The sequence below is a fragment of the Natator depressus genome, chromosome 2, assembly GCF_965152275.1.
Source record: "Natator depressus isolate rNatDep1 chromosome 2, rNatDep2.hap1, whole genome shotgun sequence".
NCBI lineage: Eukaryota > Metazoa > Chordata > Testudines > Cheloniidae > Natator > Natator depressus.
In genome coordinates this window covers 118,542,469-118,558,351 of record NC_134235.1, presented here as the reverse complement: position 1 = coordinate 118,558,351, position 15,883 = coordinate 118,542,469, and the positions used below count along the sequence as shown (strand labels likewise).

The following is a 15,883-nucleotide window of genomic DNA, read 5'->3' as shown; positions in this document are numbered from 1 at the left end:
AGAGTCTGCACCCCCAGCTGGAGCCCTCACCCCCCACACACACCCTACTCCCCCAGCCCGGAGCCCCTTCCCACACCCTGAACTCCTCATTTCTGGCCCCACCCTGGAGCCTGCACACCCAACCAGAGCCCTCACCTCCTCACGCACCCCAACCCCAGTTTCGTGAGCATTCATGGCCCACCACACAATTTCTATTCCCAGATTTAGCCCTTGGGCCAAAAAGTTTGCCCACCCCTGTACTAGGGAGTAATTCTCCACTGGCTTCTTCTCGTTTTGTGGCAGAGTAACCTCACTGAAAGCAATGGAGTCACACTGGTATAAACTAGGGCAATGGAGAATCAGGCCCTAAATATTTATCTGTAACTACCGTGCAGTATATTTATGCAGAACCTATATCGTCATACATTTTGGTGTTGGAGCTCTTTGTTCAAATTCAGCAATCAGTGACAGTGGAATAAAATACTAGAAGCATAGAGTTTTTTGAGTAATTTCCTCCCTTTTCTGGGACTGCTTCTAACCCTTTGATTTCAGGGTAGAGATTAAATAAGCTGGGTACACGAGCGAACCTCCAGATATATTGAAAATACTCCCACCAGCCTGCAAGCACTTTGGAAGTCCACGCTTCTAGGAAGCAGCACACACCTTTCTTCATGGTTCTGCTTCCTGAATAGGAAAAGAACATGAAATAACATTACATAAGGGTTTATTTTATTATACTCACTATGACTGCACAAACACATCCCCTCTAAATACTGTCCTGTTGAATATAACGAGATAAAGCTGTGTGCTAAAATGTAACCCCAAAGAAGTCCCTGTTATGGTATAGGTCTGCACAGACACACTTTCTAGAAAAGCGCTCCTTCATACAGCTAACCGCCTTAGATTTTCAAAACACAAGGCAGGGTGATGGTACCTGTGCCTTTCAGAATTCTTTTTCTGCTATCTCGGAGAGAGGGAACTCTTGGCTGCACATGAGCTATTAATTTTCATGCTGGGTCTTAGCATGAAACAAACAAACAAGCCTCTGAAGTTTAAAAAAAAAAAGTTTCAACATTTCAGCATCCACTGCACTGAGCATGGACCAGGGATGTTCTTTAGTCCAGCCTTTAAATTAAAAAGGGATACTAGCCCTGATCCTTCAGTACACACAGCACCCACAACTGCCTTGAATTAGAGAGAAACTTCCGACATGGGAATATTTTAGTGCGCATTCCAGGCATTCTTTGAGAAGCCCATTTTGGGTGTCTTACATCCTCCACTTAAACATCTGGTATTGGTCACTGCTGGAGGCCAAATACCAGGCCAGTTGGATGGTTAGTCTGATTTGGTGGCATGGCAGTATCTATATTCCTAAAGGTTTTAAATGAGGATGGTGGAGTCACAAGGTCTAACCGATCCCTGCATTACTCCAGTTTTACACTGATATGCCTCAGTTGAAATCTATAGAGTTAAACTGGTTTAAAATGGGAATAATGCAGTGAAGAATCAGACCACACAGAACACCCATCCAGCAGAAAGACAGACATTTGTGGTGTTTGGTGTAAGTTAAACACTGACTGCACTTATTTTAAACAAATGTCTCACCACTACCAAAAAGAGAGTCGCAATGGACAACATCACCAGCCATTCTTACTGTAGGCCACCCTGTGGTATTTTTGCTTATCCTATGCCTAAAATAGCAGATCTTATAAGATCATTGTATTCCTCTTCTAAATCTCTAAGATTTGATGTTTAAAATACAGTGGATCAATAATCAATTACAACAAAAATTTCTGGAACGTGGTGAGGAGTAAGGGTAGGTTTAGGTGGGGAAACATATTGGGGACTAGGAGTGAAGGCTAGAAGGAGAGTGAGCCGCAATCTCATTTCTTTTCTAGATGTATTTATTGCCAAACTAATATAAGGTATGTCAACAATTGGGGCAAGCTTTACAACAGAAAGTTCTGGAAACTGGTGAGGAGGAGGGGTAAACATAGGTGGCGAAACACATAGGGCAGTAAGAGTGGAGGATGTAGGTCAGAAGGAAGCACAACTGTTTTATATTTCTAAAAGTGTTTATTGCCTAACAAACAGACCCAGAACCCAGCCGACGACACAAGTAATTCCTTCTCTCTCACAGAAATCTGAGGTAATGTAAATATTCATATAGACATAATTAGCTTTCTTTGAAACTTCTTCTTAACTACTTAAACCATGCCTGACAGGGCAGATTAAATTATAATAAATTAAATGTCATGCAGTAAAACAGGGATTGCACATTTGCATTGTAAATTTAATTTAGATTTCAGTTCTTAGAAAACAGAGTATAGGTATTATATACTTCAGAGTTTAAGAAAAGATGCTGATACAGGGCAAGTTAATCAATCAAAGGAAGAATTTTCTTGAGTAGATGACAATCCTGTTCCTTAAAATCTTAGATTAGATAAGTAAGGATAAATATATTCAGGTGGTAGTTCTTGCTGTGAGATGGTACAACACAGCAAATTAATGGGCCAAGCACTAAATTGTTGTTCCCCTGAGGGGGAAGAAAAAGATTTTTATTCTGTCATCCTCTTGTTAGTCTTCTCATAACAAAAGAATCCATGATTTACTATGCGTTTGGATACTCCATAATGCACCTTGTTGACAGCCACAGAAACCAAAGAGGCCAAGGACTGAGACCCAGATTATCAAAGGTATTTAGGCACCTAAAGATGCAGAGAGGAGCCTACTGGTATTTTCAAAAGCACCAAAGCAGGTTAGGTGCCTAAGTCATTTTGAAATCTTTATATAACAGTAAAGAGAGTGCATGATATGATTTGTGTGTCATACAAGTACCTAGGGATTGATTTACAGCAGAAACTATAGGTCAGATATTCTAAGGAAGTTTGGAAAGTTAGTTTGTTATGATACAGAGAAAACAATGCATGCTGGAGACCAAATGTAAAATCTTGGCTCCAATGAAGTCAAACTGTTACACTCTGTCTTCATATATCTGTCTTAGGTTTCAGCAATGGACTCTCTCTCAGCATCAAATGGTAGCTTTACTCTCAGCCTTTTCAAAAAGCTGAATGAATCTTTTAAAGGCAAAAACATTTTCTTTTCCCCTTGGAGTATCTCATCTGCTCTGGCCATGACTTATGCGGGTGCAAAAGGTAACACTGCAACCCAGATGGCTGAGGTAGGTTGTGAAATTTGACTATGTACTGTATATGTCTCGATATGACAAATGGTTCCTACACATGCTACAACAACCTGATATACTACAGTATTAAACACAATATCTTTGAAGGAATGGTGACTGGGAACGCTGGGTAGATTACAGGGAAGAACAAATTCACTGCAATTTTAACTAATTTCAGAGTTTCCCATCCAATTCTACCAGGAGAAAACATCTTGCTGGTAACTCTCTGTACCCCACACTGTTCAGGTATTCTGGGCCAGATCCAGTGTTCTGTTCAAAGGGAAAGCTAAAATGAAAGGTCAGGTTCTAAACTACTGGGGCAGCTCCCTGTAAAGGGGAGTTCCAGGTGGCAGCTCCTGGCCCTATTGGCTTGGGAGCTTTCCTGAGGTGAATGGGGGCTTGGTTGATCCTGGGTAGTTGAGTGGCTTCTAGTAACTTTTCCAGGTGTCTCCTTACCTTCCCTAGGCAGAGATCTCCTTTATTTACCTCAGTTTGCCAGAATTCTCTTTGGATTGAGATTCTCTGAATCCAACAGGTAACCCACTAAGGGGGAAAAGTCTTCTACTCACACTGAGGACCCATCATTTCTCAACACCTTCACTAGCCCCTGCAACTCACTTGCTCCCATACTTCCCAGAGTGGTGCTGCTGGTTTGCCAGATAGGAGCTGCCCCAATAGTTAAGAACCTGATCTTCCATTTTAGCTTTCCCTTAAAACTCAATTTAACATTATTTTAAACATGTTTCTAAGATGTGAATATCAGCGTTCTGTACACAAATAAATGCCAACACTGAAAATGTGGCTTGGTTCGTCCATAGCTCTTCCATGACAGTTGTCTTACACGCACAACTGAAACCTTTTCAGTTTAGTCCTATTTCAGTCTATTTACATTTGCCTGAATTTTGTTAATAAAAATGATAAAGTTGCATAACCATTGTAATTTGCAGGGATCATACCTTGAATTGTGTTTTGTTGTTGCTGCTACCTATGCTTTGAGCATAAATGTATCTGATCATTACCATTTGATGGCTCTGTGACTACACCTTTATATGGCCATTCTGTGTATTATGCAACTAAACTGCATTTGTCTTTTTAATATAGGTTGTAAACCCTTGGGGCAGCACTGAGCCTTTATATATCGTACAGCATCTAGCACAACAATGATGCCCAATAATAAACAGAGTATAATAATACATGGCTGAAGCCATCATGAATTTCACATGGTCTCACCATATGTCTAAGTTAATTTCCACCTGATTCATAATGATGATCTGTTATTAAGCCAGCAATATGGCTGTGTGGTTATGACCTGGGTCTCAGTTACATTCAAATCGTCATTGAAAATCATAGATATAGTGTCCTTAGCAGGCTAAGTAGCAACCATCTTTGCTGACTAATTATAATAAATTTGAGGTTTTGCCAATTAGGTCACTAGAAATCAATTTGTTTGTACATTTGTCTTAGATAGCTGTCTTCAAATATATTTATTATCTTTACAAACTCTGTTTGCAGGTGCTTCATTTTAAGAAAACTACAGGAACCGGAGGAGGCTGTTTGCAGGTGACAAGAACTTCTCGTGGGAGGCCAAAGAAAAGGAGGATGGTATTCTTTAGAACAAAAATATCAGAGAAACAAATCCGCTGTTCTTTGGGAATAGGAAAGTTCAACAGCAGCATCAGTTTGAATCATGCTATTGGTTGTTTGTTTTCAGCTTACATCTATATTGACTCCCCCCTCCCCCAAATTGTAGTTAATAACCAATTAAGGTTGCTTAAGTGCAAAACACACACACTCAAACCTTCAAAGGCAGGAAAGGCACCTTAATTCACACTCCTGAACAGCAACGCAACACACCACTGACTCTGCACCTCCCCAGGGAACTCCCTTCCACCTCACACATGTACAGATGGACAACACACACACACAATTCCTCTAACCCACATTGCAATGCAAAACCTGAACTCTGACCTCAGAGACTGGATAGCTACAGACATATCCTGCAGGAATATGTGCAGTTGTAAGGGGTATGATGTGTTGATATAAAGAGGGAAAGCATGATGCGGAAGTTAAGGCAGGAGAGGTGTATGTGACAATATATAGGGAGTATAGGGAAGATTTGGAAAGTGCTTGTGGAAAGGTAGGAGAATGGCCAGGTGCATGTAGTGCTGGAGAGATGGGGCGGAGGAGACGATACCCTTATTTCCCCAGCAGATGCATTCTGATGGATCTGCCTTGGTTCATTAGACCAGAGTGGGGAGCTGCCTGAGGTGTTCTGCTCCTCAGACAGCCCTAAGGACAAGCCCCTTTCCTCTCATCATTTTGGGAGTGGGTCAGGGATAGGGGTGAATGTTCTTCCTGAAGATGTCTCAAAAGCCTCTGTGCCAGGATTTTCTGCAGATGAACCAGCTGTAATTCGTCAGCAGGGAATCCCTGGCTGCTGAACTAAGGATGGTTTGTTAGACAAAGTCTTCTGCTTTTTAAGAGAAACAGAGGCCTCTATCTCTCACCTTCGAAGTTCCCTAACTTACTCCCCTTTAATAATCCCTCAGTAATGGCACTCCGTTGCTGCTTCTCATGCTGAGGAGATGTGATCTTCCTCATCTCCAAAACAGGTGTGCTCCATCAGAGATGTGATCTCCACCAGAGCTGGGTGACCCTGTGTTGAATATCACAGTCTTCATGGTGCAGGAGTAGAGCTCAAATTTTGAGTCCCACCTAACCTGCAGCTCTAAGTACTCACCTGATGATGTTTGTAAAGGTCTTTGCAGCAAGGGAGAAACTGATCTGCTCACTGTCCAGTGGAAACAATAAATCTGATTACAGACAATTCAGTCAAATGCACAGAGTCAATAAACAGAAAAAATAGAGTAATCCCTTCCCCCCAGTAACTTCTGACAACTGTAGTAATCTTAGTACAATACTTTAATAAAGAAATGTGATTTCCAAGTTCATTGTGTCCCTTTTAAAGGAACCTGAGGACTGCAAAACTGAAGACATTCATTCTGAGTTCCAGGAATTAATCTCTTTAATCAACAAACCCCAAACTTCTTACTTGCTTAAAACTGCCAACAGACAGTATGGGGAACAGACTTACCAATTCCTTAGTGTAAGTTGAATATTTTTATTAAGCTGAAGAGAAAGTTTTGAAAGATATTTATGACACTCAATACTGATCAAAATCCAAGATTATTAATAGAGCGGATTGAAAATTTTCCAAAGGAACAATTTGCCAATGGGAAATGCTGATGTGCTAAAACTGAAATGTTTCATGGGAACGTATAGATTTTGTCTACATTTCTGATGAAAAATTATCAAAACTCTTAATTTCGATAAAGTCAAAGTGCTTTGTTTTGACATTATCAGTTTAACTTTTATATTAGATAATATACATTTATATTATTACTTATAGTTCATATTATATACAGTTGAAACAATAAAGCATTTCAACCATATTAAAATGGAAAATGTTCATGCATTCTAAGGCCAGAAGGGACCACAGTCATCATCTAGTTTGACTTCCATAGAACATCCCCAAAATAATTCCTAGATCAGATCTTTTAGAAAAACATTCAGTCCTGATTTTAAAATTGTCAGGGATGGAGAATCCACCATAAGCCTTGGTAAATTGTTCCAATGGTTAATTACTCTCACTGTTAAAAATGTACATTTTATTTCAAATCTGAATCTGTCTAGCTTCAACTTTCAGCCATTGGATTGTGTTATATCTTTCTCTGCTAGTCTGAGGAGCTCACTGTTATACATTTATTCCCTGTATAGGTACTTATAGAATGTAATCATCTCTTAACCTTCTCTTTGTTAAACTAAGTAGATTGAGCTCCTTGGGTCTATCACTACGTTTTCTAATCCTTTAACCCTTTTTGTGACTCTTCTCTGAACCCTCTCCAGTTTATCAACATCCTTCTTGAATTGTGGGCTCCAGAACTAGACACACAGTATTCCAGTTATTCTTATCATTACATCATTTTGATATTTCCTAAAAGAATGTTTTCAGAATTATCCTTTCACAGGAAATTTCAAAATTTTAACTTTTCGTTCTGATTTGGGATGAAAGGAAATTTCCCATGGAATTGAAATAGAGATTCAATCAGTTCTAATTATCAAATATACAGTACCATAGATCTTACTTTTAAATTTTATCTAGCTTCAGTTGAATTATACTCTCTTTAGTATTGTAGTAGTTATGTTGTACAGCAATCTGAATTTTTTTAAGTGATGCCAATTTGAATTTATTTTAATAGCAAATTTTCTCTCCTACTTTTCAGGGATACGTAGAATTCGTTAAAAAATATTACTATGCAGAGCCACAAGCGGTTAACTTTGGAAACGCTGTAGAACAAGCCAGAAAAGAAATCAATTCCTGGGTTGAAAGCCAAACTGAGGGTAAGCTAAGGACAAACCACAGCTTTGCTCTTCTCCCACTATAGTTGCTGATTCCTTTTGGGTAGGTGGCTGCATTTCTACATGTGTTCCTCCTGTAGTCAGGCACTAGTGGAGCGAATGTGGAAATTGAAGAGAGAGAGGTGGACAAATGAACAGCTGAACAGCTTCTAGTGCCTGATCCAGACTTTTTTGAATTCAATGGAAAGACTCCCATTGGCTTCAATGAGTTTTGGATAAAATCCAGAAAGAAAAGAAAAGAAAAGAGAAAGAAAGAAAGGGAGCAGCCTGTAGAACCTGATTTCCTCTAAAAAAATCAATAGCTCCCGCAGGGCCTCTGGTCTCATGGGCTACCATCATTACTGGAACTACAGGAGCAGGATTTATGACCATGGACTCCCTATTCCATGAGCCTGATTCTTCACAGCCTAGCCCCTTGTTTTATTTACTCCTGTGCAAAAGGAGGATGCAATGGGTATAAAATGCTACCATTCTGATTTGGCAGAGTTTTACACCCACTATCAACGAGTATAAATGACTTCACAAGGGGCAAGGCAGTGGAGATTCAGGCTTTATATTTTTTAGATGCTGCATTATTTTAATTTCTTTCCAACATGTCACCTTGTGCCACAATAACAAAGATTGGTTTTAGAAATGGGTTTAAAGGCCAAATTAATTAAGTTTGAAAACTCACTCAGGGATCAGAGATTCTGAGGCACATACATTCTCAATGGATAACTAAAGAGAAAGCAAGATTAGAAATAGCCACTTTCTGTACTACACTGGAATAAAAACACCACTCTTCTCCTTCTGAAAGAGAAAATCCATAATCTGTTGCCCAGAGGTGCTCTTGATGGAAATACCACACTGATCCTGGTTAATGCCATTTACTTCAAAGGAAAGTGGGAAAAGAGATTTCTGAATGAAAACACGTCTGAGAATCCTTTCAGATTGAGCAAGGTATGTCCCACCAATGCTAATGTTGTTGAGCAGTAAGAAACCTCCATATAGCATGAAAATCTCTCACCCACAGTTCATATTCCATTGTAAAACTATTGTTAGCTCAAAGCATGGCCTAAAATAAATAGCTGTGACAATTTTAATATTTAGTTAGTATATCTACTGCATTGTTTAAGAAAAGATTTGAAAAATGGCTTTTAGCTTCAAGAGGAGACTGTTGTTTGTTCATATAATGTTATATGAACCTAGGACCATATAACATAGAAACATTAGTGAATATCCTGACTGCACGTTAATGTGACAGCTGCGCAGCTCTATAGACTATGGTAACCTTTTCAAAAGCACCTACAGGACTTAGGAGCCTAAATCCCATTTTCAAAAGTGACTTAGGAGCCTAACACTCATTTAAAGTCAGTGGGACTTAGATTAAGACTACAAAGCACCGTTGTGATAGTCTAATCTGACTCTTGCCTAACACAGGCCACAGGACTTCTCTGTACTAAATTCCTGCTGCAAGTCCAATAACTGTACTTGAACTACTGCATATCTTTTAGAAAAATAGCCAATCTTGATTTTTTTAAATTTCCAGTGATGGAGAATCCAACACAACCCTGGCAAGTTGTTCCCATGGTTAATTACTCCCGCTGTTAAATATTTGTGCCTTTATTTCTAGTCTGAATTTGTCTAGCTTCAACTTCCAGCCATTGGTTCTTGTTATACCTTTATTTGCTAGGTTGAAGAGCCCTATATTATCAGTTTCTGTTCCCCATGTCGGTACCTATAATCTATGATCAAGTCACCCCTTAAAGTTCTCTATGATAAGTAAATAGACTGAACTCCTAAGGTCTTTCACTATGCGACATGGTTTCCAGTCTTTTAATGATTCTTGTGACTCTTTTCTGAATCCTCTCTAATTTGTCAACATCTTCTTGAAGTGTGGACACCAGGACTACACACAGAATTCCAGTAGTGGGTTGCAGCAGCACCAAATAAAGAGGTAATATAACCTCTATATTCCTACTTAATAGTCTTCTGTTGATACATCCAAGTATCACTGGAGCCCTTTTGGCCACAGCATCACACTGGGAGCTCATGATCCACTATGATCCCTAAATTCTTTTTCACCATAAGGCCCCATCCTGCAAGTATGGCCTACATTCTTTGTTCTCAGATGTATGACCTTGCATTGGCCTGATTGAAATGCATATTGTTTGTCTGTGCCCAGTTTACCAAGCAATCCAGATAGGTCTGTATCAATGACCTGTCCTCTCTGTTATATACCATTCCCCCAATCTTTGTGTCATCTGCTAACTTCATCAGAAATGATTTATGTTTTTTTTCCAGTCATTGATATAAATGTTTAATACCATAGAGCCAAGAACCAATCCCTGTGGGACTCCACTAGAAACACAACTGCTCATTGATGATTCAGTTTATACTTCCATTTTGAGACCTATCATTTAAAGAGTTTTAATCCATTTAATGAGGGCCATGTTGATTTTATATTGTTCTAGTTTATTAATCAAGGTGTCATGCAGTATTACTTAAACGTGTACAGAAATCTATTGTATCAATTCCATTATTTTATCCACCACACTTGTAATCTCATCAAAAAAGATAGTAAGTTAGTTTGACAGGATCTATTTCCCACAAACCCATGTTGATTGGCATTAGTTGTATTTCCCTCCTTTGCTTCTTTCTTAATCAAGTCCAGTATCAGCCCTTCCATTACTCTGCCCAGTATTGAGGTCAAGCTGACAAGCCTATAGTTACCCAGGGTCATCCTATTTACTCTTTTTTAATATCAGCACAACATTTGCTTTCTTCCAGTCCTCTGGAACTTCCCCTGTGTTCCAAAATTTATTAAAAATCAACATTAATGGTCCACAATCTTCCCAGACAGCTCGTTTAAAACTTTTGGGTTCTATGGACCCCCGGATTTATAAATGTCTAGCTTTAGTGGCTGCTGTTTAACATTGTCCTTAGTTACTGTTGGAGTAGAAAGTATTTCATCATCATTTGATATGAATATATCATGTTTTTTTCCCCAAATACAAAACAGAAGTATTTAACACTTCTGTCTGTTCCACATTACTACTGACAATTCTACCATGTCCATATAGTAAAGGGCATATACCATTGCAAGGATTCCCTTTTTTCTTAATATACTTAAACTCCTTTTTTATTGTCTTTAACTCTGATGGTCACAGTTTTCTTTGTGCCCTTTGCCTTCCTTTATCAATTTTCTACACTCTATAGCTTCTAATATATATTCATTGTCCCAACTTTCTCTTCATTTGTTTTATATATTTATATATACATATATATAGGTGCTTTCACTTTTATACTAAGTCAAACTGGTTTTCTAACAAACGCACCCATATTATTTGACTGTAGGGTTGTGACTTTTCAGTATATAGAAAAATGTTCTCAAACAGTTCCCTAAGTCACTTCTGAAAATGAGATTCAGGCTTCTAAGTAAGTTAGGCATTGAAACGCTGAATGGAGCAACACCTAAATACTTTAAAAACTGGTCCTCAAATACTATAGTGATGGGTGAAGTCTATAGATCTGGTTATATCAATGATACAGTTTTAAACAAATGTGGGCTTAATTTCAACCATCATGGAGGGATTTAAAAGTTTGTGTGGGAACGAAGCAAAATATCAGGAAAAACCTGACAGTCCTGTCTGGCTTTCACAGTAAGATTCTGGGTTCCTTCACACCTGAAACTCAAACTGGAACTCAGGAGTTGCAAACACATATTAAGTGAAATTGTAAAGGACTTCATGAAACTCCTGCAAACCAAAATTACTAACTTTCTCATGCAGCTAAATATAGCACACAAACACACACCCTTTTGCACAGCACTGCTCCATAACTGAAACTAAGTGATCTTCCTGCATCCATGAAACTTTACAAACACTGAGTTTTTGTATTTATTATCCATGGGGCATCATTAATATCTGTAGAATCCACTCTACAACTGCTACTACTAAGCCACCAGGGAGTCAGCCAAAGGCAATGTTATTCTGTTCTGCCGGGGTGGAGAAGAGACCAAAGCAGCCCCTGCATGCAGTGACCTTTCTCCTTGTACTTAGAAGTTCCCCAGAATTTTCAGTGTTGGGAGCTGTGAGCCTCCCCCTGCTCTGTCTCCTCAAAAGTCTTCCCTGTAATAGGAACACTGGTCAGGAAACTCATTGAGGTGATCCTTGCAGAATTTTCCGGTTCCTTTGTCCCATCTTCTGTGAGTTATTACGCATGTACTGGGGAAGAGTGGAAGATGAGTCCAGGTCACAGAAAACAGTGCTTTGAGAGAAACAACAGGACAATTAATATTTTCTCATGAAAGGAACCCTGTTAAACCATGCAATCAACTTTGGTTCATAAAACTGTATTCAAAATTTTATTCTTATTTCATCTGAAGCAAGTCATAAAAATTTACTGCTAACCTGTATGTTTCAAAGAAAGAAGAAGTAATATTTATTTTCTTATGGAGATATATAATTTCACAGACCAAGACTAAACCAGTGCAGATGATGTTTCTGAAAGATACATTTCCAATATGCTACTTGGAAACAATGAAGGTCAAAATTGCTGAACTTCCATATGTCAATAATGACCTCAGCATGCTCATCCTATTACCAGATGATATTGAGGATAAATCTACTGGTCTGGAACAGGTAAAACCATTATATCATATTTCTGGTCGACGAAAGTGGAATTCAATGTTTCTTCAGTGTGAGACAGCTACGGGATAATGCTCAGCATAAGTTTAGCAACATCCTATACATTAATGCATACGGCTATAGACAAATGTATGGCATACAAGTGCCTTTTTGTGAGCAGGATAAGAACTGAGAAGTGAAACTGAGCAGTTCTGACGACGATACCATCTAAGGTACAACGTTAAGAAGTATCATTGGCATGATGTATTATTATCTAGATGAAGCCCAAAAGAGTGCAAGGAATTTTCCAGAACAGACCAGGTCTGTGTCCTAGAATAGCTTACAGTCTAGTTTCAGATGTGATGCAATGAGAGAATAACAAACCATAAGGAAGTAGGGTGAGGAAGGAGAAAGGGGGATAATTGGTTTCGTTATGTGCATGTTTTGTGGATTCCATAAAAATTATATGTGTATTCTCTAGTGTGATATGCAGGACTTTCAGAATTCTGTTGAGATACCTGCATTACTCTTGAGTGGGAAGTGTAGTACTTGTTATACATTATGTGGTGATTCCCCTAAACAAGAATTCCATACTGGTTATTGAAGCCAGTTCTTTTGTCCAGTTTCTGTTGCCTGGGTAGCATAAAGTAGACCACAATCTGACTCTCTGGCCCCTTGCAGTTAATACTCTTCCAAGAGCTGTACTCCCTTTCTCTGTTTTCTGTGCTCTCTTTTTCTAGTGAAATAATTAATTAGTAACCCACCTCGCAAGGGACTAAGCTCCTCACCGCAGATGCTGAGTGCCTCCAACGCAATGGGAACCGAGAGATCTTAACAACATGAAAAATCAGATGCTCTGTTTGCAAACACATCAGGGCAAGGACCATATCCTCTTACTTGTCTGCAAGACCCTGTGAACACCAATCATATGTAGTTGCAATGGGAGAAGTCTTCCTTGCACGCACATGTAGATGTTCCATTAACATTATCAAGAGCTCTATATGTGCATAAGGGAACATTCCCATGTATGTTTACATAGAAAAAACAAGGAACCCTTGCTCTATGGACTCAATCCTGCACATAAGGTCACCTCCAATTTAGATAAATGGGAGTGACGTCACTGAGCACCTTGCAGGATCAAGCCCTATTTGCATGTAGCACATCCTATAATAATGGCAATACCATAGGGGCAGCTATGAATGTTTCATGCCTTTATCAGCTTTTCTCATTTACTCATGATTTCATTTTTGCCCTTTAATTGCCTAATTCCCTCTCTTTCTTAACTCACTGTAGCTAGAGAGGGAATTGACCTATGAGAAATTATCCAAGTGGACAAGCGCAGAAATGATGAAGACAACTGAAGTGGAGTTGTATCTGCCCAGGATCAAGCTGGAAGAGAGCTATAACCTCAAGTCCACTTTGAGCAGCATGGGGATGACAGATGCCTTCCTTCTGGACAAAGCTGACTTCACAGGGATGTCTGAGCAGAAGGATCTGTTTTTGTCACAAGTTTTTCACAAGTCCTTTGTTGAGGTCAATGAAGAAGGCACTGAGGCTGCAGCTTCCGGTGCAGTCGTCGTAGTAGTGAGAGCATCTGTAAATGCCGTAAGATTTAAGGCAGATCACCCTTTCCTCTTCTTCATCAGGCACAACAAAACCAAGAGCATCCTTTTCTTTGGCAGATTCTGCTCCCCCTAGAACGTGTTACTTTCCGCTACCACATGGCATCATGTGTTCACCATGCAACTGGGAAATACATATTGAAGCCTGAAATTCAAAGCATAGGTCTAGTCTGCGCTTTTAGTTAGAGCCCTGAGCATGAGCTGCCTCTGTCAGGAGGAGCCCCAGAAGTAATTGTGCCTCAGACACACACTGAGGCACATTTTCTCCTGTGCTCCTCTGCTGCACTAAGGGGACAGTAATCTACTGCAGCCCATTACAGAGTGCAGCATACTACCCACTGCACTGAGCCTGCTCTCCTGGCTAGTGTTATGGGGGCCAGTCATGGTTCTGTAGCCTCTGTCCCTCCCCACCCACTTGTTCACAAGACAGGAGAATGCACCTGGGCGTTCAGGCCATGACCACATCCCCATGCCTGTAGACAAGATGGGGACAGGTCTAAAGCAGTCATGCAGAATGATTTTGGTGGGTGGGAGGCTCTTAATCTCTGCTACTGTTGCCCATGGACACATTAGACCCTGCTACAGTCAAGTGCTTAATAATTAACTCTCTTATTCACAGGTATTGCAGGTCTGTATACAAAGGGTAATTGAAAACACAGTAAGTCTTGTTTGCAAATCCCAGGCACAAGGCCAGTTAACGATAGAGAGTCAGCATTAACTCTGAATTTCATATTTGCCTTGAGTTGTATTTATGAAGTTTCTTCCATCCAAAATATATTTTGTTCTTTCGGAGTGTTAAAATAGAAATTTAACCTCCACACATTCTGTCCACAACATTCCATTTGGAAATAGGCCATTCTGTCTACATGACAGATGCTGAACCATTTAAGAATCAGTCTGCTGGACAAACATTGTACATTCATAAGTGCTAAAAGAGTTGTTAAATCAGTAACAACAACGATCATAGAAGCACAGGAAAATCAACATTAGGCCAAACCTTCCCCCCATTGATTTCATTAGGAGTGTGATCTTGCTGACTGAAATGTTATCACATAGACCGTGATGAGTTTTTTAGAGATCTTATTGTCTGACATGTAATAAACTTGGAAGTGTACAAAAACGTTAACTATCTTCAGTCTAAATTTTCACTTTGAAAATTAACATTTTGGAAATTATTGTAATTTCATAAAATCTAAGGCAAAAGCATGTGAAATTCAGTGCTCCCTAGAGGCTCTTTAAACTAAACATTTATATTTAGTAAGACCATACTTTACCTCCCTAAGGGCCCAATTCAGTTTTTACTGATGTCAAAGGAAGGACTCTGGATGAGGCACTAAACATTCTGCCAGTGCTCTCTGACAATGTTGGCATAGAGTCAGTGAACTGGCCTAGCCTCCCCAGCCAGTGAACTTATCAACTTACTGTTTCTAGAGGGCTATGTAGGTGTGTCATGTTGCTCATACTAATATTTGTTCCTGTGCCTGATCTTTTGAAAATGTTTGTAAATTAGATTGTCCAACAGATCTGATGAGGACAACTGATGAACTTTCACCAGCATGCCTCCTATCTGACTATAATGGTTATCGACATATGATCTAACACCTGCAGCATTCAAACAACAGTAATGTTAACGTAATTACTGGTTGTAATTTGCACCCATTCCTAGATACCTGTATCAATAATAAAGTAGAAAAATAGGCTTTCATTTCAAGAATGCAGTTTAGCAAAGATATTCCTGTTATTTACACAAATTGCAATGTGCTTTTAGCTGATATTTTACTCCATAACTCTAGTGTATGACTTGCAGTTAGAGCAATAAAAAAAACACTGAGATTACGTTTCTACAATTCAAATTGATGATTTAGCTGATTATAGACAGTGGGGTTTTTTGGTGGGGGGAGGGAGTTGTCAGTATTGTTTTGTTAAACTATAATATTCTAAGCACTCTTAATAGTCACAGTATGTTTTCATTGTTACCATTCCAAAATGATAGTCACTTAACTAGGGTTGATTATGCCCAGTGCTTAATTTGTAATGAAAGAGGAGCCAGGGCTCATGCAATTTTGTATTTA

General features: G+C 39.3%; 1 protein-coding gene across 1 annotated transcript; it reads left to right on the top strand.

Moving 5' to 3' along the window:
* The first annotated feature begins 2,077 nt into the window (after positions 1 to 2,077).
* LOC141982669 (heterochromatin-associated protein MENT-like) lies at positions 2,078 to 15,637 on the top strand. Its single transcript, XM_074944952.1, has 8 exons — positions 2,078 to 2,128; positions 2,984 to 3,160; positions 4,676 to 4,723; positions 6,132 to 6,269; positions 7,447 to 7,564; positions 8,379 to 8,521; positions 12,037 to 12,204; positions 13,483 to 15,637. Exons 2-8 carry the CDS (start codon positions 2,993 to 2,995, stop codon positions 13,885 to 13,887), a joined length of 1,188 nt encoding a protein of 395 aa, XP_074801053.1. The 5' UTR covers positions 2,078 to 2,128; positions 2,984 to 2,992; the 3' UTR covers positions 13,888 to 15,637.
* Positions 15,638 to 15,883: the final 246 nt, after the last annotated feature.

Coding starts and splice junctions, on each gene's coding strand:
- LOC141982669 (XM_074944952.1), top strand. CDS start 2,993: ATGGACTCTCTCTCAGCATCAAATGGTAGCTTTACTCTCAGCCTTTTC. Junction 6,270..7,446: donor AGACTTACCAATTCCTTAGT/GTAAGTTGAATA, acceptor CCTACTTTTCAG/GGATACGTAGAATTCGTTAA. Junction 8,522..12,036: donor ATCCTTTCAGATTGAGCAAG/GTATGTCCCACC, acceptor ATAATTTCACAG/ACCAAGACTAAACCAGTGCA.